The sequence below is a fragment of the Mobula birostris genome, chromosome 1, assembly GCF_030028105.1.
Source record: "Mobula birostris isolate sMobBir1 chromosome 1, sMobBir1.hap1, whole genome shotgun sequence".
NCBI lineage: Eukaryota > Metazoa > Chordata > Chondrichthyes > Myliobatiformes > Myliobatidae > Mobula > Mobula birostris.
The window spans coordinates 429057-456479 of record NC_092370.1 but is presented as its reverse complement, the minus strand read 5'-3'; the positions used below and the strand labels follow the sequence as shown (position 1 = coordinate 456479).

General features: G+C 43.0%; 2 protein-coding genes across 4 annotated transcripts in view; one reads left to right on the top strand and one right to left on the bottom strand.

The window, feature by feature from the left end:
* Window positions 1–16003, top strand: part of kbtbd2 (kelch repeat and BTB (POZ) domain containing 2) — a 78018-nt gene extending 62015 nt beyond the window's left edge. For both annotated transcript variants that reach the window (XM_072251644.1, XM_072251654.1), the window contains one exon: window positions 13552–16003. In XM_072251644.1, coding sequence (XP_072107745.1) covers window positions 13552–15090 — 1539 coding nt within the window. In that variant the 3' untranslated portion in view covers window positions 15091–16003. The remainder of the gene's footprint in view (window positions 1–13551) is intronic.
* A 5721-nt stretch (window positions 16004–21724) lies between these two features.
* avl9 (AVL9 homolog (S. cerevisiase)) overlaps window positions 21725–27423 on the bottom strand; it is a 286897-nt gene continuing 281198 nt past the window's right edge. Inside the window, exon 16 of one of the 2 annotated variants that reach the window (XM_072251628.1) lies at window positions 21725–22865. In XM_072251628.1, coding sequence (XP_072107729.1) covers window positions 22750–22865 — 116 coding nt within the window. In that variant the 3' untranslated portion in view covers window positions 21725–22749. The remainder of the gene's footprint in view (window positions 22866–27423) is intronic. The other variant, XR_011885036.1, reaches the window with a different exon arrangement.

Sequence of the window (27423 nt, the reverse complement as noted above, 5' to 3'; positions counted from 1 at the left end):
GAGCTCTAGTTGTTCGCCGGCGATGTAAGCTCAATGTTGCGCTGTAAGTTATAGTTCACACGGAACTATTGATCCAGGCTTTCTGACCAGCTTCTGGGGGACAACATTGTCGATGCACTTCCGGATGAAGCACGAGACTCTCATCAGTGAACTTGGAGACACCCTCATTAATAAAGACATTCCAGTCGACGTCATCGAAGCAGTCCTGCAGCATGGAGGCCGGTTGGTCGGACCAACAGTGGACGGTTTTAACTATGGCCGCCTCTTGTTTCAGCTTCTACCTGTATGTCGGCAAAAGCAGGATCAAAGAGTGATCTGATTTTCCAAAAGCTGGGCGAAGGGGAGCTTTGTAAGCGTTGCAGTAAGCGTTGTAAGCGTTGTAGCAGTGGTCAAGTATTTTATCTTCATGAGTGCTCACCTGGATGTGCTGACAGACTTCCGTCAGCGACGCTTGATTAAAGTCACCGGCGACAATGAAGGCAGCCTCTGGGTGTGCAGTCTCCGGCGTGTTGATGGTCTCATACAGTCCCTTGAGAACCAGAGCAGTATCAATCTGTGATGGAATGTACATCACTGTGATGATAACAGCCGTGAACTCCCTAGGCAGCCGGTAGGGTCTGCACAGCAGCACCAGGTACTCCAGGTCTGGGGAACAAAAGGTTTTGAGTGCATGCACATTCTGGGGGTTGCACCAAACATTGTTGACCATGAAGCATACTACTCCTCCTTTACTCTTCCCAGTGAGGTTTCTCGACCTTTCTGCCCAGAATAGGGAGAACCCAGAAGGCTCGATGGCATGATCCGGCATCTCCTCCATCAGGCAGGTCTCCACGAAGTGTGAGAAGGGTGCAGTTAGTATTACAAGGGAGAAGGTGCTCAAAATGCTGAAAGACCTAAAAGTACATAAGTCACCCGGGCCAGAGGAACTGCAGCCTAGAGTTCTGAAACATACAGCGTTAGAGATTGTGGTGGCATTAGAAATGATAATTCAAAAATGATTGGCCTCTGGCATGGTCCCAGAGGACTGGAAAATTGCAAATGTTACTGCACTCTAAGGAAGGAGGAAGGCAGCAGAAAGGAAATTACAGACCTGACCTCAGTGGTTGGAAAGATGTTGGAGTCAATTGTTAAGGATGAGGCGATGGCGTACTTGGTGACACAGGACAAGGTAGTACAAAGTCAGCACGGTTTCCTTCAGGGAAGATCCTGCCTGATGAACCTGTTGGAATTCTTTGAGATTACAAGTAGGATAGATAAAGGATGCAGTGGATGTTATATATTTGGACTTTCAGAAGGCCTTTGACAAGGTGCCACACATGATATTGCTTACCAAGTTAAGAGCCCATGGTATCACTGGAAAATTATTAACATGGTTAGAGCATTGGCTGATTGGTAGCACACAGTGAGTGGGAATAAAAGGATCCTTTTCTGGTTGGCTACAGTGACTAGTGGTGTTCCGCAGGGGTCGGTGTTGGGACCACTACTTTTTATGCTATATATCAATGATTTAGATGATGGAATAGATGGCTTTGTTGCCAAGTTTGCAGATGATACCAAGATTGGAGGGCAGGTAGTGTTGAGGAAATAGGTAGGATGCAGAATGACTTAGGCAGATTAGGAGAGTGGGCAAGAAAATGGCAAATAAAATACAATGTTGGAAAATACATAGTCATGCACTTTGGTAATAGAAATAAATGTGTAGATGACTTTCTAAACGGAGAGAAAATCCAGGAATCTGAGATACGGAGGGACTTCGGAATCCTTGTGCAGAACACCCTGAAGGTCAACTTGCAGGTTGATTTGGTGGTGAGGAAGGCAAATGCCATGTTAGCATTCTTTACAAGAGGTCTAGAATACAGGAGCAAGGATCTGATGCTGAGGTTTTATAAGGCACTGGTGAGGCCTCACCTGGAGTATTGTGAACAGTTTTGGGCTCCTCAACTTAGAAAAAATGTGCTGGTATTGGAGAGGGTCCAGAGGAAGTTCACAAGTATGATTCCAGGAATGAAAGGGTTATCATACGAGGAACATTTGATGGCTCTGGGTCTGTACTTGCTGGAATTCAGAAGGATGAGGGGGAATTTCATTGAACCTTTCGAATGTTGAAAGGCCTAGACAGTGTAGATGTGGAAAGGATGTTTCCCGTGGTGGGAGAGTCTAGGACAAGAGGGCACAGCCTAAGGACAGGGGAGCCCTTTCATAGAACACAGAGAACATAGAAAATAGGGGCAGGAGTAGGCCATTCAGCCCTTCGAGCCTGCACCACCATTCAGTATGATCATGGCTGATCATCCAACTCAGAACCCTGTACCAGCCTTCCCTCCATACCCCCGATCCCTTTAGCCACAAGGGCCACATCTAACTCCCTCTTAAATATAGCCAATGAACTGGCCTCAACTGTTTCCTGTGGCAGAGAATTCCACAGATTCACCACTCTCTGTGTGAAGAAATTTTTCCTCATCTCGGTCCTAAAAGGCTTCCCCTTTATCCTCAAACTGTGACCCCTCGTTCTGGGCTTCCCCAACATCGCGAACAATCTTCCTGCATCTAGCCTGTCCAATCCTCTTAGGATTTTATACGTTTCAATCAGATCCCCCCTCAATCTTCTAAATTCCATCGAGTATAAGCCTAGTTGATCCAGTCTTTCATCATATGAAAGTCCTGCCATCCCAGGAATCAATCTGGTGAACCTTCTTTGTACTCCTTCTATGGCAAGGATGTCTTTCCTCAGATTAGGGGACCAAAACTGCACACAATACTCTAGGTGTGGTCTCACCAAGGCCTTGTACAACTGCAGTAGTACCTCCCTGCTCCTGTACTCGAATCCTCTTGCTATGAATGCCAGCATACCATTCGCCTTTTTCACCGCCTGCTGTACCTGCATGCCTACTTTCAATGACTGGTGTATAATGACACCCAGGTCTTGTTGCACCTCCCCTTTTCCTAATCGGCCACCATTCAGATAATCTGTTTTCCTGTTTTTGCCACCAAAGTGGATAACCTCACATTTATCCACATTAAATTGCATATGCCATGAATTTGCCCACTCACCCAACCTATCCAAGTCACCCTGCATCCTCTTAGCATCCTCCTCACAGCTAACACTGCCGCCCAGCTTCGTGTCATCCGCAAACTTGGAGATGCTGCATTTAATTCCCTCATCTAAGTCATTAATATATATTGTAAACAACTGGGGTCCCAGCACTGAGCCTTGCGGTACCCCCCTAGTCACTGCCTGCCATTCTGAAAAGGTCCTGTTTATTCCCACTCTTTGCTTCCTGTCTGCCAACCAATTCTCTATCCACATCAATACCTTACCCCCAATACAGTGTGCTTTAAGTTTGCACACTAATCTCCTGTGTGGGACCTTGTCAAAAGCCTTTTGAAAATCCAAATATACCACATCCACTGGTTCTCCCCTATCCACTCTACTAGTTACATCCTCAAAAAAATTCTATGAGATTTGTCAGACATGATTTTCCTTTCACAAATCTATGCTGACTTTGTCCAATGATTTCACCGCTTTCCAAATGTGCTGTTATCACATCTTTGATAACTGACTCTAGCATTTTCCCCACTTTTCCAATGTTGTATTTCATTGGCTGTTTTCTTTCCCATTCTTCTAATCTGTCTAAGTCTTTCTGCAGCCTACCTGTTTCCTGAACACTCCCTGCTTTTCCTTTCAGCTGCCTTCCACCTTTCTTAAAGAGTGGAGTGACACTTACAATTTTCCAGTCCTCTGGCACCGTACCAAAGTCAATAGAGAATAGACAATAGGTGCAGGAGTAGGCCATTCGGCCCTTCGAGCCAGCACCGTCATTCACTGTGATCATGGCTGATCATCCACTATCAGTATCCAGTTCCTGCCTTATCCCCAAAACCTTTGATTCCACTATCTTTAAGAGCTCTATCCATGTGTTTTTTTAAAGCATCCAGAGAATTGGCCTCCACAGCCTTCTGGGTCAGAGCATTCCATATATCCACCACTCTCTGGGTGAAAAAGTTTTTCCTCAACTCCGTTCTAAATGGCCTACCCCTAATTCTTAAGCTGTGGCCTCTGGTTCTGGACTCACCCATCAGCGGAAACGTGCTTCCTGCCTGCAGCGTGTCCAATCCCTTAATAATCTTATATGTTTCAATAAGAATCCCTCTCAGCCTTCTAAATTCCAGAGTATACAAGCCCAGTCGCTCCAATCTTTCGACATATGACAGTCCCGCCATCCCTGGAATTAACCTTGTGAACCTACGCTGCGCTCCCTTCAATAGCAAGAATGTCCTTCCTCAAATTTGGAGACCAAAACTGCACACAGTACTCCAGATGTGGTCTCACCAGGGCCCTGTACAGCTCAGAAGGACCTCTTTGCTCTTATACTCAATTCCCCTTGTTATGAAGGCCAGCATGCCATTAGCTTTTTTCACTGCCTGCTGTACTTGCATGCTTGCTTTCAGTGACTGATGTACAAGAACACCTAGATCTCATTGTGCTTCCCCTTTTCCTAACTTGACTCCATTTAGATAATCTGCCTTCCCGTTCTTACCACCAAAGTGGATAACCTCACATTTATCCACATTAAACTGCATCTGCCCACTCACCCAGCCTGTCCAAGTCACCCTGCATTCTCATAACATCCTCCTCGCATTTCACACTGCCACCCAGCTTTGTGTCATCGACAAACTTGCAAATGTTACTTTTAATTCCCTCATCTAAATCATTAATATATATTGTAAACAGCTGCGGTCCCAGCACTGAACCCTGCGGTACCCCACTGGTCACCACCTGCCATTCCGAAAGGGACCCGTTAATCGCTACTCTGTTTTCTGTCAGCCAGCCAATTTTCAATCCATGTCAGTACTCTGCCCCCAATACCATGTACCCTAATTTTGCCCACTAATCTCCTATGTGGGACTTTATCAAAGGCTTTCTGAAAGTCCAGGTACACTACATCCACTGGCTCTCCCTTGTCCATTTTCATAGTTCCAGAAGATTAGTCAAGCACGATTTCCCCTTTGTAAATCCAATGATTTTTGAAAGATCGTTGCTAATGTCTCCACAGTCTCTGACACTACTTCTTTCAGAACCCTAGGGTGCATGTCATCTGGCCTTTGGGTCTTTCAGTTCTTTGAGCCCCTTCTCACTTGTAATAGTGACTGCCTCTACTTCTTTTCCTTCACACACTACAACATCTGGCTCACTGCTAGTGAAGACACCATCACCTTGTACCCTGTTATTATTTCTTCGGCCTCATTTTCTAGCGGTCCTATGTCCATTCTAATTTCTCTTTTATTTTATACTGACTTGAAAAAGCTTTTACTATTCACTTTGATATTGTTTGCTAGCTTGCTATCATATTTCATCTTTTCCCTTCTGATGATTCCTTTAGTTGCTCTCCGTAGGTTTGTAAAAGCTTTCCAATCCTTTATCTTTCTGCTAATTTTTGGTTTGTTTTATGCCCTCTCTTGTTTTTACATTAGCTTTGACTCCCCTTGTCACCCATGGTTGTATTATTAACATAGCATCCGGGTGTCTATCACGGCCACAGAACCTCACCCCTGTTCCTCTGATAAAGAAATTTCCTATCAACACTGCGGTCCTCTTCATCCATCTGCTTTTCTGAGGCACAGCACCATCACTGTGGCTACACCCCCCCCCCCACCCTGGTAGATCGTCCCCATCAACAGTAGTGGTATAGTCATTGAGGTAAATGGCTGCAGTTAGCAGTCTCCTGTAGGCGCAGGGTGACTACCCCCTGTAGCTATCTGTCACCTCACTCTCCCATATGAGCTGAAGGTCCTCGAGCTGTAGCTCCAGTTCTTTAATACGGCTCTCAGGAGCTGTAGCTCGGTGCACCTGGTGCAGATGTGTTCATCCAGGACTCCCAGAATTTCTTTGAAAGTAGAAGACATTGCCCTGACACCATTCTCACTACACTACTATTGCCTAACAGATGAGGAATGAACAAATAAAAACAAAAGCTCCTCTGAACTCTGGCACATTTAAAATAATGGCTGCTCCCCTTGCACTTGCATTATTTTTATTTGTGTTCAGTGAATGGTTGCAATGCAACTCCGAGAAACTGCTGTGAAGCTCAGCCTTTTAAATTTTGATCGTGGACCTCACTGAAAAGGTAGCTGTATTTACATCCTGCTGCCCGGCGATTGGTTGCAGTGCAACTCAAGATTGAAATTTTTGGGATGTTTCTAAGTGATTGTAGAACTTGCACAATAGAGGGAAGGGCCCGAGAGAGCATTGTGGAGCCGAGACCTCAGGGTACAAGTATATAGTTTACTGGAAGTGGTCACTCAGGTACAGAGGGTGGTGAAAGTGGCTTTTAGCCCTTTTTGCCATCATTGGTGTGGACGCTGATTTGAGTTGTCATGTTGCGGCTGTACAAGATGTTGGTAAATCAACTCCAAATCTGTGTCTTTTTCAGGCAGTTTAGGTAGTATCCCATAGATTAATACTTTTCGTTTCTGCTTGTTAATAAAGAATTTAGGCTATTGTGCACTCTCAACAGCATCTGACTATTAGATCCTCTCATTTAATCCCAAGTTCCTCTGCTACCCAATATTATCTTTAACCCTGATACAATCAGTAGGCAAGTAACACTACCTTTGAGAATCATGGATACAGTACTAATTTCCTCGCACTTCTATATTCCTTGACATAATGAACATTGGTTAGTTTCTAGTGCTTTCCAGGTGAAAATGATGAATAAACTCTTCTCTGGCTTCAAGCCAGGTGCAGGTATTATTACCACTGACGTTTTGATGACAAACTCTGCCGTCATCTTCAGGGTTGATGCCTGGGGATATCTAGTCCAGAGGTACCCATGTATTCCATCCCTCCTGATTGGTTAGTCCTCATCCAATCAGGTTTCCACTCTCCCACCTTGTTTACAGTCTAATTGCAGTTCTTAGAGCAAGACCTTCATCTTTGTTAAAATTCTTTTCCTGTTGTTTTATTTCAATGGCTTCCCTTACCAGGCGATCCCGAAAGCCATTGGCGCGGCACAGTAGTTTTGTGCTGTTAAAGTCAATCCTATGGCCATTGCAAATGCAATGTTCAGCTACTGCCAGTTTCTCCAGGTACAGAAACATACATAGAAAATAGGTGCAGGTGTAGGCCATTCGGCCCTTCGAGCCTGCACCGCCATTTATTATGATCATGGCTGATCATCCAACTCAGAACCCCGCCCCAGCCTTCCCTCCATACCCCCCTGACCCCCGTAGCCACAAGGGCCATATCTAAATCCCTCTTAAATATAGCCAATGAACTGGCCTCAACTGTTTCCTGTGGCAGAGAATTCCACAGATTCACCACTCTCTGTGTGAAGAAGTTTTTCCTAATCTCGGTCCTAAAAGGCTTCCCCTCTATCCCCACCCATTATTAACATATATTTATTTAAATCAGGCAGTAAAGCAAATACCTTTTTTAAAAAAAAAGAATCATCTAAGTTAGGACCATACAGATTGACCAGAACAACTTTTCTGTTACAGATTACTCTTTTAACAATTAAAAATCTACCATTAGAATCTGACTCAATATCCTCTTGAGTCAGAGGATTTAATAAAGATGGACACCCCCTTAGTTTTACTCTGAGAAGTGGAGTGAAATTGCAAACCCCTCCACCATCCAAAAAATCTATTTTGGTCTCCTGCCCTGACATGTGTCTCTTGGGCAAAAATTATATCAGGTTGGAATCAGTTAATAACTTTAGAAGTCTTTTTTCGTTTGATAGGATGATTCCAACCACGTACATTCCAACTTATTACATTAATCCGTTTAAAGGAATAGATAGAGTGGACAGCCAGCGCCTCTCTCCAGGGCACCACTGCTCAATACAAGAGGGCATGGCTTTAAGGTAAGGGGTAGGAAGTTCAAGGGGGATATTAGAGGAAGATTTTTTACTTAGAGGGTTGTTGGTGCGTGGAATGCACTGCCTGAGTCAGTGGTGGAGGCAGATACACCAGTGAAATTTAAGAGACTACTAGACAGGTATATGGAGGAATTTAAGGTGGGGGCTTATATAGGAGGCAGGGTTTGAGGGTTGGCACAACATTGTGGGCCGAAGGGCCTGTATTGTGCTGTACTATTCAATGTTCTAAATACCATACTATAATTTTATTCTACTTTACACATGAGCAGAACACATACCAATATGGGATGTTCAAAAATAGCGGCGATGAAGAATACAACCACATAGAAAACACGCATGCTCCGGAACCATCCAATGGGGAAAAAAAACCCTAACTCTAACCCCCCCCTCCCCCCATAGCCCGAAAAAAAAAAAAAAAAAGCAGGCACCCTGTGATAGAATACGAAGCCAGGGACTGCTCTGTCTGTACAAAAAAAATTTAAAAAGGTTCTCTCTCCCTCCCCCTCGTTATTAAAAAAAAACACCGAAACCCACTGACCTTGTAACAGGAGCAACAAAGTCTCAGCAAAGGAAATTGTTTACATTCCAGCATCTACAAACTATACCATGTTTATATTTAATCATTTTTAAACAAAAAGAACTGAAATAATATTATCTCTTAAAAAGAAAAAAAACAAGCGCCATTTAAACTTTAACAAAATCCCTAAAAAAAAAGCTTTAAATTCGGTTATAAGACACTATAATAAAGCAAAAATAAAGTTAATAGCATATTTAACCCAACTAAATTTTCAAAAATACCAACTAGTAATATTGTATAAGTAATTGAACCCTCCCTTAAATATATATATAAAAAAGCCCCATTAGTAGGAAAAACAATTAATTAAGAAAGAACCAAAAAAATCATCAAACCAGATACAAGGTTAAAGGAACAAGTCCCTTTATCTTCTTTTTCTCAGTCGAATGTCCGAATAACCATTTAAACAGTCATACTTGAACCATAGATCTTCTTTCCAACAAAACCAATGATATGCAATAATGAACAAATCCCCTTATCTTCTTTTAATAGTCTCTCAATGAAATGTCCAAGTAACCTTCATAAATCTTCTTTCTGAAATGCCAATAATATACAGATAGCCAAACAACCTTTCAGACAGTTCATTCAGCAGCTGCAGCAGGTATAGTTTGAGCGAGCGTCAGTGCAACTTTAGGATCAAAAAATATACGAGGAGGAGAATTAGGAAAAAATTTAATTCTTGTTGGGTAACACAAGGAAGGGAACAGTTTCTTATCATATGCCTCTTTCATTACCAGAGCAAATTTTGATCTTTGTTCCATTACCTCCTTTGGATAATCCTCATAAAAATGGAGCTCAGATTCCTTAAATCTAAAAACTGTTTTTTTACCTGTCGCATTATTTGATCTTTAATTTTAAAGTGATGAAAACAAACCAAAACAGACCTTAGTTTATTTGGATCTTTAGATTTCGAAGTAAAAGCTCTGTGCGCTCTTTCTATAGTAGGCGATTGTGATAATATGGTAGGAAATAAGGTATGAGAACGCTTACCAAAGTAAGCAGTTAAATCTCCATCTTCGGCTCCTTGCAGCCCAACAATTCGTATATTCCTTCGGCAAGACCTAGTTTCCAGGTCTATAATCTTATTTTGATATCTTTCCAAACAAGTTGTAGCTTCAAACAATTTTTGCTTAGTTATCTTCAATTCCTCTTCGCATGTGTAATAACTTGAGTTTCCAGGTCTTTAAGTTTTCCCAGAAATGACTTCATTTCATTACTGTTCTTTTCCAGTTGGTCTTTAATTGACCCATTTTGATATTTAATTGAATTCAGTGTCATAGAAACATAGAAAATAGGTGCAGGAGTAGGCCATTCGGCTCTTCGAGCCTGCACCGCCATTCAGTACGATCATGGCTGATCATCCAACTCAGAACCCTGCACCTGCCTTCTCTCCATACCCCCTGATCCCTTTAGCCACAAGGGCCATGTCTAACTCCCTCTTAAATATAGCCAATGAACTGGCCTCAATTGTTTTCCTGTGGCAGAGAATTCCACAGATTCACCACTCTCTGTGTGAAGAAGCTTTTCCTCATCTCGGTCCTAAAAGGCTTCCCCTTTATCCTCAAACTGTAACCCCTCGTTCTGGACTTCCCCAACATCGGGAACAATCTTCCTACATCTAGCCTGTCCAATCCCTTTAGAATTTTATACGTTTCAATCAGATCCCCCCTCAATCTTCTAAAGTCCAGAGAGTATAAGCCTAGTTGATACAGTCTTTCATCATATGAAAGCCCTGCCATCCCGGGAATCAAACTGGTGAACTTTCTTTGTACTCCCTCTATGGCAAGAATGTCTTTCCTCAGATTAGGGGACCAAAACTGCACACCATACTCCAGGTGTGGTCTCACCAAGGCCTTGTACAACTGCAGTAGTACCTCCCTGCTCCTGTACTCGAATCCTCTCGCTATAAATGCCAGCATACCATTTGCCTTTTTCACCGCCTGCTGTACCTGCATGCCCACTTTCAATGACTGGTGTATAATGACACCCAGGTCACGTTGCACCTCCCCTTTTCCTAATCGGCCACCATTCAGATAATAATCTGTTTTCCTATTTTTGCCACCAAAGTGGATAACCTCACATTTATCCACATTAAATTGCATCTGCCATGAATTTGCCCACTCACCTAACCTATCCAAGTCACCCTGCATCCTCTTAGCATCCTTCTCACAGCTAACACCGCCGTCCAGTTTCGTGTCATCCACAAATCAATAAAGTCTATATCTATCTAAACTTGGAGATGCTGCATTTAATTCCCTCGTCTAAGTCATTAATATATATTGTAAACAACTGGGGTCCCAGCACTGAGCCTTGCGGTACCCCACTAGTCACTGTCTCCCATTCTGAAAAGGTCCCGTTTATTCCCACTCTTTGCTTCCTGTCTGCCAACCAATTCTCTATCCACATCAATACCTTACCCCCAATACTGTGTGCTTTAAGTTTGCACACTAATCTCGTGTGGGACCTTGTCAAAAGCCGTTTGAAAATTCAAATATACCACATCCACTGGTTCTCCCCTATCCACTCTACTAGTTACATCCTCAAAAAATTCTATGAGATTCGTCAGACATGGTTTTCCTTTCACAAATCCATGCTGACTTTGTCCGATGATTTCACCGCTTTCCAGAGGTGCTGTTATCACATCTTTGATAACTGACTCTAGCATTTTCCCCACCACCGATGTTAGGCTAACTGGTCTATAATTCCCCGGTTTCTCTCTCCCTCCTTTTTTAAAAAGTAGGGTTACATTAGCCACCCTCCAATCCTCAGAAACCAGTCCAGAACCTAAGAGTTTTGAAAAATTATCACTAATGCATCCACTATTTCTTGGGCTACTTCCTTAAGCACTCTGGGATGCAGACCATCTGGCCCTGGGGATTTATCTGCCTTCAATCCCTTCAATTTACCTAACACCAGTTCCCTACTAACATGTATTTCCCTCAGTTCCTCCATTTCACTAGACCCTCGGTCCCCTACTATTTCTGGAAGATTATTTATGTCCTCCTTAGTGAAGACAGAACCAAAGTAGTTATTCAATAGGTCTGCCATGTCCTTGTTCCCCATGATCAATTCACCTGTTTCTGACTGTAAGGGACCTACAATTGTCTTAACCAATCTTTTTCTTTTCACATATCTATAAAAGCTTTTACAGTCAGTTTTTATGTTCCCTGCCAGCTTTCTCAATCTTTTTTTCCTTTCTTAACTAAGCCCTTTGTCCTCCTCTGCTGTACTCTGAATTTCTCCCAGTCCTCAGGTGTGCTGCTTTTTCTTGCTAATTTGTATGTTTCTTCTTTGGAATTGATACTATCCCTAATTTCCCTTGTCAGTTCCTGTGTCCGAACCATATCTTCAGCACATGGTGGCATTTCGTCAGATCTTCCTTTTGCATCTTTCCTTTCCCATTACCTTTATCACTAGGTTCAGACAAGTTCTTCCTACTTCTCGTAGGAGAAGTTCCCCTTCAAGAATCAGCAAATAAAAATTTTAAATTCTAAGTTTAAACTAAGGGGAAAGGAACAAAACTGGGAGCAGCACAAAAACTGCATTTACAGACAGGCGCAGTCTCCTGATCTGGTATTTCTTTAGGATCCTGGCAGTCCTAGAAACCATGAGGAAGACAGGTGGTAGCGACAGGTTCCTCCTCGTTGTTAGATTTCCTGGTTTTCCTGTCAGCCCTCTTAAGGTCCTTCACCTTGTACCCATTCTGTAGGAATATTGTGCATAATCTTCGTATTTCCTCAGGGAGACTCTTCGGGCCCAAAAGTTTTTGCATGGATAATCAAAGTAAAAATTTGATTTACTGAAGAAATCCGGACTCCCAGAGACATGCAAGACACTTCTGCCTCAGATGCCGATACCAGCTAGACTTTACGGGCTCCCTAAGATATACAAGGAAGGTACCCCCCAAGGCCTATTGTTAGTGGGATAGATTATCCAACTTGCTACCTGGCTAAGCATTGAATGGCAGAGCAGACTCGATGGGCTGAATGGCCTACTTTGTTCCTATATCTTATGGTCTTATGAGTATAAATATCAGTGGACTAGACATGGCCAGGCTTCACCCCTGAAGAAGATGGCAGAGTTTGTCATCAAAACGTCAGTTACCAATATCTGTATCTGGCTTGAAGCCAGAGAAGAGTTTATTGCTTAGTTTCCTCTGTGCTTCTTGCTGTTAGCTGCACAGTTTGCAGGAACCTCATCTATTTGCAAAAGCTCCACCAATGCCATCTTTTAGATTGTGTAATTGAAAAAACAAGTAAGTTTTTCTTTTGATTTTCAGTTACCAGTATTAGTTTTGCTCTTTGCTGTCAGTGGTATTTCAGGCCAGACTGCTGAGCAAAAAAAAATCTACAATACTCTTCAGGTAATCATTAACTGATTGTTTTTTTATGACATGACATTAATTTGTATTCTGTCACTCTTCCCATTGCAGCTGCTACACAGATCCATTTCCTCTCCCCAAGATTTGGCCTCCACAACTGCCTGTGGCAAAGAATTCCACAGATTTACCACTCTCTGGCTAAAGAAATGCCCCCTCATCTCCATTCGAAAAGGCCACCCCTCTATTTTGAGGCAGTGTTCTCTGGTCTAAGACATTACCACCCTTAGGAAACATACTCTCCACATCCACTCTTATCAAGGCCTTTCACCATTCGATTGGTTTCAATGAGGTCACCCCTCATTCTTCTGAATTCTAGTGAATACAGGCCCAGAGTCATCAAGATCTGTTCATATGACAAGGCATTCAAACCTGGAATCATTTTCGTGATTGCATCTACCCATATATCTTTTTGGTTATGTTCTTGACACAAATCTTGAAGTGAAACTTTTCTAATTTCTAGCTGAGAGACAAGGACACAAAACTGTTTTCATGCAGTTCACTTGCCTGTTTGTTTCATCCCCTTTGAACCACTATAGTGAATTCAAGCATTTAAGTTTGAGATGTTCTTTACTTAAATATTAATTTAACGTCTTGAACTCAATACACAACCTAAATATATTGTGTTACTGAGCAACATTTTGCATTTGCTATTAGTTTAATTCATATTCTATAAATTTAAGTGCTGAATGTAAAATGAATTTAAATATTTCTTTGTGCAGGTGGAAAATATATCTCAGCGTTGTCGGGAATATTTAATAAAAAAGGTGAATGCTGAGAACTGTGTTCGATTACTCAGCTTCGCAGACATGTACAACTGTGAAGAGCTCAAACTGAGTGCAAAGCGAATGGTAGAGCATAAATTCACCACTGTTTATCATCAAGAAGCATTTTTGCAGTTATCACATGATCTACTGATTGATATCCTTAGCAGTGACAATTTAAACGTTGAGAAGGAAGAGACGGTTCGTGAAGCTGCCATGCTGTGGCTTGAATATGATACTGAATCACGATCCCAGTATTTATCTTCAGTCCTTGGCCAAATAAGGATTGATGCACTTTCTGAGGTAACACAGAGAGCTTGGTTCCAAGGCTTACCACCGAACGACAAGTCTGTTGTGGTGCAAGGACTGTACAAATCTATGCCAAAATTCTTCAAACCACGACTTGGTATGACAAAAGAAGAGATGCTTATATTCACTGAAGTCACTGGTGAAAATCCTCGTTCTTCCTTCTGTGCAGTTTGTTACAGTCCTCAGGCTGAGAAGGTATACAAGCTGTGTAATCCCCCTGGGGATCTCCAGAGAGTGGGGACTCTGGTCACTCCTGATAATGATATTTACATTGCAGGTGGACAGGTACCTCTGAAAACGTCTATCACCAACAATAGTAAAGCAACTAAACTTCAGGCTGCATATAGACCTGTCAATTGTTTCTACCTGTTTGATGCTCAGCTGAATACATGGGTTCCAAAGTCTCCAATGCTGTGTGCTCGCAACCGGCCTTCACTGGTTTGCTGTGAAGGCTATATCTATGCAATCGGAGGGGACAATGTTGCTGGGGAAATGAACAAACGGACCGTAGAGAGGTACGATTGTGAAGCAGATGAATGGACGTTAGTGAATCCCTTGCCTTGTGCCTGGCAATGGAATGCAGCAGTGGCTGTGGAAGACTACATTTACGTCATGGCACACAATCTAACATTCTGCTACTGCCCACGTACCGACACGTGGGTGGAAATGGCTGCTCGTCACACAAGCAGGTGTTTTGCCTCAGCTGCAGCCTTTGGAGATAAAATTTTCTACATTGGTGGTTTGCATATTGGAAATAACTCAGGCATCCGAATTCCTTCAAGCACTGTTGATGGTTCTTCTGTAACTGTTGAAGTATACGATGTGATGAAAAATGAGTGGAAAATAGCAACTAATATCCCTGCAAAACGCTACTCTGACCCATGTGTGAGGGCAGTAGTGGTCTTGAACTGCTTATGTGTGTTTATGAGAGATACTCACATGAATGAAAAACCCAAGTATGCAATCTATCAGTACAATATGGAGCTGGACCAATGGATATTGCGTCAGTCCATTTCCGAGAGAGTTCTCTGGGATCTTGGCAAAGATTTTCGGTGCACTATGGGGAAACTTTACCCCTCGTGTCTGGAAGAATCTCTTTGGAAGCCTCCACCATCTCTGTTTTCGCAAGATGGAGCAGATGAGTTTGAATTGGATGGGGAGATGGTTACCTTGCCTTTGAACAGTTAGCCAAATGAGGGCACAGATGCTGTGGATTGCAAGGACATACAGAGCACAGCAGAGTGCATGTCTTCAAGCTTCCAGATCAGGATGGGGTTTATAAGCTGTACCCATATTCAGCACAGCTTGTCACTAAGTTTGCATAGTATTGTATAAATAACTGAGAAATGAGTTGTGTTATATCTTCTACTCCTAGATACTGTGTTCTGCTAAAGAGATTATCATATTGTTACAGTGTGACTAGTTTTCAAAAGAACTTGTTTTACTTACACATATCTCTGGATTTGACTATGAAGATAAGAGATATTGTAGATCTTCCCAGTAAAACTAGGCTGGCTGCTGCGAGTGGCTGACTGCAGGTTCAGTCGAAACATTGGATTTGTTAGATACACATAAACCAGTATCCATAGAAGTAACCCCAGGTAATAAAACTACCAAATGGCTGGTTATTTACCAGGTGTACATTAGTGGAGCAGTCACTACCATTCTAGATTGACTGCCGGTCTCTTGTCGTGCGGGTCTGTGGAGTTTCAATACTCAATGTCTCCACATTGCAAGTAACATAGGCTCATCCACATTACAATTTCCTGCTGCTGAATTGTCACTTAAGACAAATTTTGGTGAGTAACAACCAGGTCTTTATTTTGTATTCATTAATTTAATAAGGCAACTGTTACTGTAGTGTGATTGTGTAGAGGTATCCTAGCTGTTGGGTTTTTAATACAGTTGATTTGAGTGAAAATGTTTCCTGCGTGCAAGGGAGCAGAATGGAACGGACCCAGCACTGCTCTGGCATAACTCCCTGGAACCACTGGCAGTTGCTGGGCTTTCCATTCTAATAGGAGCACAGGTGCATGTTCAGCTACATTTGTGTTCCTTTGGCACTGTCGTTTGAATTAACTTAATTTATTAAAAACCTTCACAAAAGGAAATGTTTGTTTTCATTTTTGTGATTCATATAAACTGTATTTATAACAAATACGATTTCCTCTCTCCTCTTCCACCTGTTAAAACACTGAAGTGTCCAGAGTGCAAAAAAAAACAAAATAATTTAATTTCTTTTGCAACTTCAACTTAAGTTAGCTATGCTCAAGTAAAATTTTGAAGTCTCATTTACCACACACTTTTGTTTTACATGTTACTAATTATTTTCCAGATTAATTGTAGTTCCCCATTTCTCGATGAAATTTGGTCAGTAGTTTGGCAACTAATTGCATTAGAACATAGAATAGTACAGCACAGTACCTCCTTTCAGCCCACAATGTTGTGCCGACCCTCAAACCCTGCCTCCCAGATAAGCCCCCACCTTAAATTCCTCCATATACCTGTCTAGGAGTCCCTTAAACTTCACTAGTGTATCTGCCTCCACCACTGACTAAGGCAGTGCATTCCATGCATCAACCACTCTCTGAGTAAAAAACCTTCCTCTAATATCCCCCTTGAACTTCCCAACCCTTAGCTTAAAGCCATGTCCTCTTGTATTGAGCAGTGGTGCTCTGGGGAAGAGGCGCTGGCTATCCACTCTATCTATTCCTCTTATTATCTTGTACACCTCTATCATGTCTCCTCTCATCCTCCTCCTCTCCAAAGAGTAAAGCCGTAGCTCCCTTAATCTCTGATCGTAATCCACACTCTCTAAACCAGGCAGCATCCTGGTAAATCTCCTCTGTACTCTTTCCAGTGCTTCCACATCCTTTCTATAGTGAGGTGACCAGAACTGGACACGGTACTCCAAGTGTGGCCTAACCAGAGTTTTATAGAGCTGTATCATTACATCGTGACTCTTAAACTCTATCCCTCCACTTATGAAAGCTAACACCCCATAAGCTTTCTTAACTACCCTATCCACCTGTGAGGCAACTATCAGGGATCTGTGGACATGTACCCCGAGATCCCTCTGCTCCTCCACACTACCAAGTATTCTGCCATTTACTTTGTACTCTGCCTTGGAGTTTGTCCTTCCAAAGTGTACCACCTCACACTTCTCTGGGTTGAACTCCATCTGCCACTTCTCAGCCCACTCCTGCATCCTATCAGTGTCTCTCTGCAATCTTTGACAATCCTCTACACTATCTACAACACCACCAACCTTTGTCGTCTGCAAACTTGCCAACCCACCCTTCTACCCCAACATCCAGGTCGTTAATAAAAATCACGAAAAGTAGAGGTCCCAGAACAGATCCTTGTGGAACACCACTAGTCACAATCCTCCAATCGAATGTACTCCCCCCGCCACCACCCTCTGCCTTCTGCAGGCAAACCAATTCTGAATCCACCTGGCCAAACTTCCCTGGATCCCATGTCTTCTGACTTTCTGAATAAGCCTACCTTGTGGAACCTTGTCATATGCCTTACTAAAATCCATAGATCACATCCACTGCACTACCCTCATCTATATACCTGGTCACCTCCTCAAAGAACTCTATCAGGCTTGTTAGACACGATCTGCCCTTCACAAACACATGCTGATTGTCCCTGATCAGACCATGATTCTCTCAATGCCTATAAATCCTATCTCTAAGAATCTTTTCCAACAGCTTTCCCACCACAGACGTAACGCTCACTGGTCTATAATTACCCGGACTATCCCTACTACCTTTTTTGAACAAGGGAACAACATTCGCCTCCCTCCAATCTTCCGATACCATTCCCGTGGACAACGAGGACATAAAGATCCTAGCCAGAGGCTCAGCAATCTCTTCTCTTGCCTCATGGAGCAGCCTGGGGAATATTCTGTCAGGCCCCAGGAACTTATCTGTCCTAATGTGTTTTAACACCACCTCTCCCTTAATATCAACATGCTCCAGAACATCAACCTCACTCATATTGTCCTCACCATCATCAAGTTCCCTCTCATTGGTGAATACTGAAGAGAAGTATTCATTGAGGACCTTGCTAACTTCCACAGCTTCCAGGCACATCTTCCCACCTTTATCTCTAATCGGTCCTACCTTCACTCCTGTCATCCTTTTTTTCTTCACATAATTGAAGAATGCCTTGGGGTTTTCCTTTACCCTACTCGCCAAGGCCTTCTCATGCCCCCTTCTTGCTCTTCTCAGCCCCTTCTTAAGCTCCTTTCTTGCTTCCCTATATTCCTCAATAGACCCATCTGATCCCTGCTTCCCAAACCTCATGTGTGCTGCCTTCTTCCACCTGACTAGATTTTCCACCTCACTTGTCACCCATGGTTCCTTCACCCTACCATTCTTTATCTTCCTCACCGGGACAAATTTATCCCTAACATCCCGCAAGACATCTCTAAACATCAACCACATGTCCATAGTACATTTCCCTGCAAAAACATCATCCCAATTCACACCCGTAAGTTCTAGCCTTATAGCCTCATAATTTGACTTTCCCCAATTAAATATTTTCCTGTCCTCTCTAATTCTATCCTTTCCCATGATAATGCTAAAGGCCAGGGAGCGGTGGTCACTGTCCCCCAGATGCTCACCCACAGAGAGTTCTGTGACCTGACCCAGTTCATTACCTAGTATTAGATCTAGTGTGGCATTCCCCCTGGTCGGCCTGTCCATATACTGTGACAGGAATCCGTCCTGGATACACTTAACAAACTCTGCCCCATCTAAACCTTTGGAACTAATCAGGTGCCAATCAATATTAGGGAAGTTAAAGTCACCCATGATAACAACCCTGTTATTTTTGCACCTTTCCATAATCTGCCTCCCAATCTGCTCCTCTCTATCTCTGCTGCTACCAGGGGGCCTATAGATTAACCCCAATAGAGTAACTGCTCCCTTCCTGTTCCTGACTTCCACCCATATTGACTCAAAAGAGGATCCTGCTACATTACCCACCCTTTCTGTAGCTGTAATAGTATCCCTGACCAGTAATGCCACCCCTCCTTAAAGCACTGAAATTCAGGAATATTGAGAATCCATTCCTGCCCTGGTGCCAGCCAAGTCTCTGTAATGGCCACTACGTCATAATTCCATGTATGTATCCAAGCTCTCAGTTCATCACCTTTGTTCCTGATGCTTCTTGCATTGAGGTACACACATTTCAGCTCTTCTACCTTACTGTCTTTACACCATTTATTCTGCTTCTCTTTCCTCAAAGCCTCTCTGTATGTTAGATCTGGCTTTACTCCATGCACTTCCTTCACTGCTCTATCGCTCTAGGTCCCATCCCCTTCGCAAATTAGTTTAAACCCTCCTGAACCATGCTAGCAAACCTACCTGCAAGGATATTGCTCCCCCTCGAGTTCAGGTGCAACCCATCTAATCTGTAAAGGTCCCACCTTCCCCAGAAGAGATCCCAATGATCTAAAAATCTAAAACCCTGCTCCCTGCACCAACTCCTCAGCCACGCATTCAACTGGTTCTCCTCCAATTCATACCATCACTGTCACAAGGCACTGGCAGCAATCCTGAGAACGTCACCCTTGAGGTCCTTTTCTTCAGCCTTCTGCCTAGTTCCTGAAACTCACACTTCAGGACCTCATCCCTCTTCCTGCCAATGTCGTTGGTCCCAACATGTATCACGACTTCTGGTTGCTTTCCCTCTCGTAGCAGGATGTCGTGCACCCGGTCAGAGACATCCCGGACCCTGGCACCCGGGAGGCAACAAACCATGCGGGTGTCCTTTTCACATCCACAAAATCTCCTGTCTGCTCCCCTGACTATAGAGTCTCCAATGACGACAGCTCTCCTCTTCTCTGTCCCACCCTTCTGCACCACAGGGTCAGACTCAGTGCCGGAGGCCCTGCCACCGTGGCTCACACCTGGTCGGTCGTCCCGCCAACAATATCCAGGACGGTAAACTTGTTATTCAGGGGAATGGCTATAGGGGTGCTCTGCACTACCTGTCTGCTGCCTTTGCTTTCCCCCCTCTGACATTGTGCCTATTAATTAGCAACTGAAAACAGCATGGATGACCCACAGTGTTCACAGAGTTATCAGAGCTGAACTAAGTCAATATTTGGTTATTGTCCTAACACTCCTGAAGATGGTTTTATAGCAAATAATGTGCAAAGCTATTTCCCATGGAATCGCACTAGAATTTAGTACAACAGCTGAGCAGTTCCATAAAACAAAATATTCTGAAAATAGGCATAAAACCACATAAAATGAGCTGTTCCAATGATTCTGCATTCACAAACTTGGATGACAGATCAAATGTAGTGATGCTTTTGTCCATATTGTCTATGATGAGCTTGCATCCTTCTAAAGTCATAGTTAGATTTTGTAAACACGAGGAAATCTGCAGATGCTGGAATTTCAAGCAACACATAAAAATTGCTGGGGAACGCAGCAGGCCAGGTAGCATCAAAAGGATACAGTCGATGTTTTGGATCGAGACCCTTCGTCAGGACTAACTGAAAGAAGAGCTAGTAAGAGATTTGAAAGTGGAAGGGGGAGAGGGAGATCCAAAATGATAGAAGACAGGAGGGGGAGGGATGCAGCCAAGAGCTGGACAGTTGATTGGCAAAAGGGTTATGAAAGGATCATGAGACGGACGGGACGCCTAGGGAGAAAGAAATGGGGAGGGGGAAAGCCCAGAGGATGAGGAGTATGGTGAGAGGGACAGAGGGAGAAAAAAAATTAATAATAATAAAAGATAAATAACGGGATATGAAGGGGAGGTGGGGATCCAATGGGATCCCATCACCAAGCACATCTCCCCCACCCCCAAGCTTTCCCATCACCAAGCACATCTTCCCCCCCCCCCAGCTTTCCACAGGGATCGCTCCCTACGCGACTCCGTGGTCCATTCGTCCCCCCACCCCTTCCCACCAATCTCCCTCCTGGCACTTATCCTTGTCAGCGGAACAAGTGCTACACATGCTCCCTCACCACCATTCAGGGCCCCAGACAGTCCTTCCAGGGGAGGCAACACTTCACCTGAGAGTGGGCTGGGGTGATATACTGCGTCCGGTGCCCCTGATGTGGCCTTCTATATATTGGCAAGACTCGATGTGGGCTGGGAGATCATTTCGCTGAACACCTACGCTCTGTCCGCCAGAGAAAGCAGGATCTTCCACTGGCAACACATTTTAATTCCACATCCCATTCCTATTCTGAAATGTCTATCCACAGCCTCCTCTACTGTTAAGATGAAGCCACACTCAGGTTGGAGGAACAACACCTTATGGATGGGTCTGGGTAGCCTCCAACCTGATGGTATGAACATTGACTTCTCTAACTTCTGTTAATGCCCCACCTCCCCGTCATATGCCATCTGTTATTCACCTTTTATTATTAATAATTTTTTTTCTCTCTCCTTTTTCTCCCTCTGTCCCTCTCACCATACTCCTTGCCCATCCTCTGGGTTTCCCCCTCCCCCTTTTCCTTCTCCCTGGGCCTCCTGTCCCATGATCCTCTTATACCCTTTTTGCCAATCAACAGTCCAGCTCTTGGTCCATCCCTCCCCCTCCTGTCTTCTCCTAACATTTCGGATCTCCCCCTTCCACTTTCAAATCTCTTACTATCTCTTCTTTCAGTTATCTTGACAAGGGTCTTGGCCTGCTGCATTCACCAGCAATTTTTATGTGTGCTGTTAGATTTTGTAATTGGCTTTAGCTGCTTCCAAAGAGATTTTAATCCAATGAACAGAACTGCACTATATTGCAAAACAAAAATACATTCATTTCTACTTCTTTCAAAAGAAAACAATGCAGAAATGGCTTGAGATGTAAAATTTATTCTAAATTCACTTGTATGCTCCATTCTTCTAGAATACTTTGCTTTAAGGATGTGCTAATTGAAAGGCTGCATTAAAAGCAGTATCAGTTTTCTGGATCAGATAAAATGAAACTTTTAATTTCAGCAACGAAAAAGTTAATTTAGCAGTTTACCCAGGTAATCATATTTACAAGTGTATTTCATTTTTGAGTACATTTTAAAATGAATTCTTTATAAATGAATTACTATAAGCTGTTACATATTTGATAGTTTGAAATCAAGAGTCATTACAAGCATAAATATTAAGTGTTAATTTTCATGATAAATTGCAGTTCAGTATTTAAAACTAACTACTTGGATGAAAGATGGAGCTATTGGACCCAGAACAGTTTCTTTTTATTTAAATGCAATTTAAATCAGAAGCAGGGTTGTTCCGTAGACAAGCTCTGCAATATCTGAATTGCTTAAAATTGAACAGATTAAAAATTTACATCCCAGCTACTCTATAGATTGTACTCCGGGGGTTCCCAACCTTTTTTATGCCAAGAACCCCAGTCCTACACGGAAACTCCACAGCATCTCTTTGGTAGAATCAATAAGAACAGAAATGGGTTTAATTACGGTAGTGATTATGTTTACTAGAGCATCCTTATGATTCAAGGAAAATTTTTTAAAAACATGAAAGAAAAATATATTTGACCACTTTAACAGTTAATCCCAAACAGGCGAACATTATTATTTATCTACAGCCTCTGCTGTGTTGAGGTAAAATAAGGAATACAACTCAGTGAAGGTTGGCTAAAGTACACATACTACATAAACCAACAAGTATCTAATAATGGAAACACCATTGGTCTCAAACTGAAGCTATATGCAAAATTGATCTGATCCGTTACCTGCACTGGAAAAGGGGAACATACATTGCGATTTATCAGTAAAAGTCCTGGTTATTAATGGGTTCCAACTCCCTGCAGAATAATATTGGAATGTGCAATACATGCAGTAATCCTTGCACCTGATGTGCTCAGTGTTTCCCTGTTTGCTTCTCAGAGAAGGGTCCAGCAGATTGTTGGTTGAATGTGGAAAACCAAGAGCTCATGGCAGACTTGGCACTTGTGAGTGCCCCTCCTACAGATTGACCTGTTGTGAAAGGAAATATGATCAGTGAATTGGAATTGATCTTGAAAATTTGTTCTTTATTAAAGAAAATATATCAGAAAAAAGAACTAAAGATGCTAGAAACTGCAGGTTAAACAGCATCAATGGAAAGAGAAACAACATCACAGCAACTAATTACTGTTCAGCACAGCATCGCAGGCTGTAGGTTTTCTATGTTCTAGAAACTTAACATTTCAGATTCTAGACCCATTGTCAGAATTGGGAAAAAGTCTACGGCATGAAATATTAAGATCAGGAGCAGCATTAGGCCATTTGGCCAGTGAGTCTGCTCCACCATTCAATCATGGCTGATCCTTTTTCCCCTTCTCAGCCCCAGTCTTCTTACAGTGGACTGAAACACTTGATCATATAGACATTAAGAAAGAGGATGTGCTGGAGCTTTTGAAAAGCATTCAATTAGATAAGTTACCAGGTCCGGACAAGATGTACCCCAGGCTACTGTGGGAAATGAGGGATGAGATTGTTGAGCCTCTGGCGATGATCTTAGCATCATCAATAGGGATGGGAGAAGGACCAGAGGATTTTTCCCTTGTTCAAGAAAGGAAGTACAGATAACCCAGGAAATTATAGACCAGTAAGTTTTACTTCAGTGGTGGGCAAGTTGTAGGAGAGGATCCTGAGAGGCAGGATTTATGAGCGTTTGGAGAGACATAATCTAATTAGGGATAGTCAGCATGGCTTTGTCAAGGGCAGATTGTGCCTTACGAGCCTGATTGAACTCTTTGAGGGTGTGACAAAACATATTGATAAAGGTAGAGCAGTGGATGTAGTGTATCTGGATTTCAGTAAGGCACGATAAAGTTCCCCATTCCAGGCCCATTCAGAAAGTAAGGTGGCATGGGACCCAAGGAGACCTTGCTTTGTGGATCCAGAATTAGCTTGCCCACAGAAGGCAAAGGGTAATTGTAGATGGTTCGAATTCTGCATGGAGGTCGGTGACCAGCGGTGTTACGCAGGGATCTGTTCTGGGACCCCACCTCGTCGTGTTATTTTTATAAATGACTTGGATGAGGAAGTAGAAGGGTGATTTAGTAAGTTTGCTGATGATGCAAAAGTTGGGGGTGTTGTGGATAGTCTGGAGGGTTGTCAGCAGGTCATCGATAAGATGCAGAACTGGGTTGGGAAGTGCAGATGGAGTTCAACCGAGATGAATGTGAAGTGGTTCATTTTGGGTTAGGGTTAGTCCTATCTTGTATATTTGAAGAAAGAATATAATATTAATGGTAAGACTCTTGGCAGTGTGGAGGATCAGAGAGATCTTGGGGTCTGCATTCAAAGGACACTCAAAGCTGCTGCGTAGGTTGACAATGTAGTTAAGAAGGCGTATGGTGTGTTGGCCTTCATCAACCGTGGGACTGAGTTCAAGAGCCATGAGATAATGTTAGAGATCTATAAGACCTTAGTTACACCCAACTTGAAGTACTGTGTTCATTTCTGGTTACCTCACGATATGAAGGATCTGGATATGATAGAAAGAGTGCAGAGGAGATTTACAAGGATGTTGCCTGAATTGGAGAGCATGCCTTATGAGAATAGGTTGAGTGAACTTGGCCTTTTCTCCTTGGAGTGACAGAGGATGAGAGGTGACCTGATAGAAGTGTATAAGATGATGAGAGGCATTGATCATGTGGATAGCCAGAGGCTTTTTTCCAGGACTGAAATGGTTAACATGAGGGGGTATAGTTTTAAGGTGTTTGGAAGAAGAAAGGCTTCTCACACAGAGTGGTGATTGCGTGGAATGCACTGCCAGCAATGATGTTGAAAGTTTAAGCAAATCCACTGATAGAAAGGTTGTGAGTGGTGGTAAAAATCTTCTGAGGTGTATATATTTCAATGCTAGGAGTATTGCGGGGAAGGCGGATGAGTTGAGGGCGTGGATTGACATGTGGAATTATGATGTTGTAGCAATTAGTGAAACTTGGCTACAGGAGGGGCAGGACTGGCAGCTTAATATTCCGGGGTTCCGATGTTTCAGATGTGATTGAGGCAGAGGAATGAAAGGTGGGGGAGTAGCATTGCTTGTTAGGGAAAATATTACAGCAGTGCTCAGGCAGGACAGATTAGAGGGCTTGTCTACTGAGTCCTTATGGGTGGCGCTGAGAAACAGGGAACGTATGGCCACATTAGTGGGATTGTATTACAGATCACCCAATAGTCAACGAGACTTGGAAGAGCAAATCTGCAGAGAGATAGCAGGCAACTGCAGGAAACATAAAGTTGTGGTGGTAGGGGATTTTAATTTTCCATACATTGATTGGGACTCCCATACTGTTAGGAGTCTAGATGGTTTAGAGTTGGTAAAATGTGTTCAGGAAAGTTTTCTAAATCAGTATATAGAGGGACCAACTAGAGGGGATGCAATATTGGATCTCCTGTTAGGAAACGAATTAGGGCAAGTGACGGAAGTCTGTGTAGGGGAGCACTTTGGTTCCAGTGATCATAACACCATTAGTTTCAATTTGATCATGGACAAGGATAGATCTGGTCCTAGGGTTGAGGTTCTGAACTGGAAGAAGGCCAAATTTGAAGAAATGAGAAAGGATCTAAAAAGCGTGGATTGGGACAGATTGTTCTCTGGCATAGATGTGATTGGTAGGTGGGAAGCCTTCAAAGGGGAAATTTTGAGAGTGCAGAGTTTGTATGTTCCTGTCAGGATTAAAGGCAAATTGAATAGGAATAAGGAACCTTGGTTCTCAAGGGATATTGCAACTCTGATGAAGAAGAAGAGGGAGTTGTATGAAATGTATAGGAAACAGGGGGTAAATCAGGTGCTTGAGAAGTATAAGAAGTGCAAGAAAATACTTAAGAAAGAAATCAGGAGGGCAAAAAGAAGACATGAGATTGCCTTGGCAGTCAAAGTGAAGGATAATCCAAAGAGCTTTTACAAGTATATTAAGAGCAAAAGGATTGTAAGGGATAAAATTGGTCCTCTTGAAGATCAGAGTGGTCGGCTTTGTGCGGAACCAAAGGAAATGGGGGAGATCTTAAATAGGTTTTTCGCGTCTGTATTTACTAAGGAAGCTGGCATGAAATCTATGGAATTGAGGGAATCAAGTAGTGAGACCATGGAAACTGTACAGATTGAAAAGGAGGAGGTGCTTGCTGTCTTGAGGAAAATTAAAGTGGATAAATCCCCAGGACCTGACAGAGTGTTCCCTCGGACCTTGAAGGAGACTAGTGTTGAAATTGCGGGGCCCTGGCAGAAATATTTAAAATGTCGCTGTCTACGGGTGAAGTGCCGGAGGATTGGAGAGTGGCTCATGTTGTTCCGTTGTTTAAAAAAGGATCGAAAAGTAATCCGGGAAATTATAGGCCGGTGAGTTTAACGTTAGTAGTAGTTAAGTTATTGGAGGGAGTACTAAAAGACAGAATCTACAAGCATTTGGATAGACAGGGGCTTATTAGGGAGAGTCAACATGGCTTTGTGCGTGGTAGGTCATGTTTGACCAATCTGTTGGAGTTTTTCAAGGAGGTTACCAGGAAAGTGGATGAAGGGAAGGCAGTGGATATTGTCTACATGCACTTCAGTAAGGCCTTTGACAAGGTCCCGCATGGGAGGTTAGTTAGGAAAATTCAGTCGCTAGGTATACATGGAGAGGTGGTAAATTGGATTAGACATTGGCTCGATGGAAGAAGCCAGAGAGTGGTGGTAGAGAATTGCTTCTCTGAGCGGAGGCCTGTGACTAGCGGTGTGCCACAGGGATCAGTGCTGGGTCCATTGTTATTTGTCATCTATATCAATGATCTGGATGATAATGTGGTAAATTGGATCAGCAAGTTTGCTGATGATACAAAGATTGGAGGTGTAGTAGACAGTGAGGAAGGTTTTCAGAGCCTGCAGAGGGACTTGGACCAGCTGGAAAAATGGGCTGTAAAATGGCAGATGGAGTTTAATACTGACAAGTGTGAGGTATTGCACGTTGGAAGGACAAACCAACGTAGAACATACAGGGTTAATGGTAAGGCACTGAGGAGTGCAGTGGAACAGAAGGATCTGGGAATACAGATACAAAATTCCCTAAAAGTAGCGTCACAGGTAGATAGGGTCGTAAAGAGAGCTTTTGGTACATTGGCCTTTTTTAATCGTATTGAGTATAAGAGCTGGAATGTTATGATGAGGTTGTATAAGGCATTGGTGAGGCCGAATCTGGAGTATTGTGTTCAGTTTTGGACACCAAATTACAGGAAGGATATAAATAAGGTTGAAAGAGTGCAGAGAAGGTTTACAAGGATGTTGCCGGGACTTGAGAAACTCAGTTACAGAGAAAGGTTGAATAGGTTAGGACTTTATTCCCTGGAGCGTAGAAGAATGAGGGGAGATTTGATAGAGGTGTATAAAATTATGATGGGTATAGATAGAGTGAATGCAAGCAGGCTTTTTCCACTGAGGCAAGGGGAGAAAAAAACCAGAGGACATGGGTTAAGGGTGAGGGGGGAAAAGTTTAAAGGGAACATTAGGGGGGGGGCTTCTTCACACAGAGAGTGGTGGGAGTATGGAATGAGCTGCCAGACGAGGTGG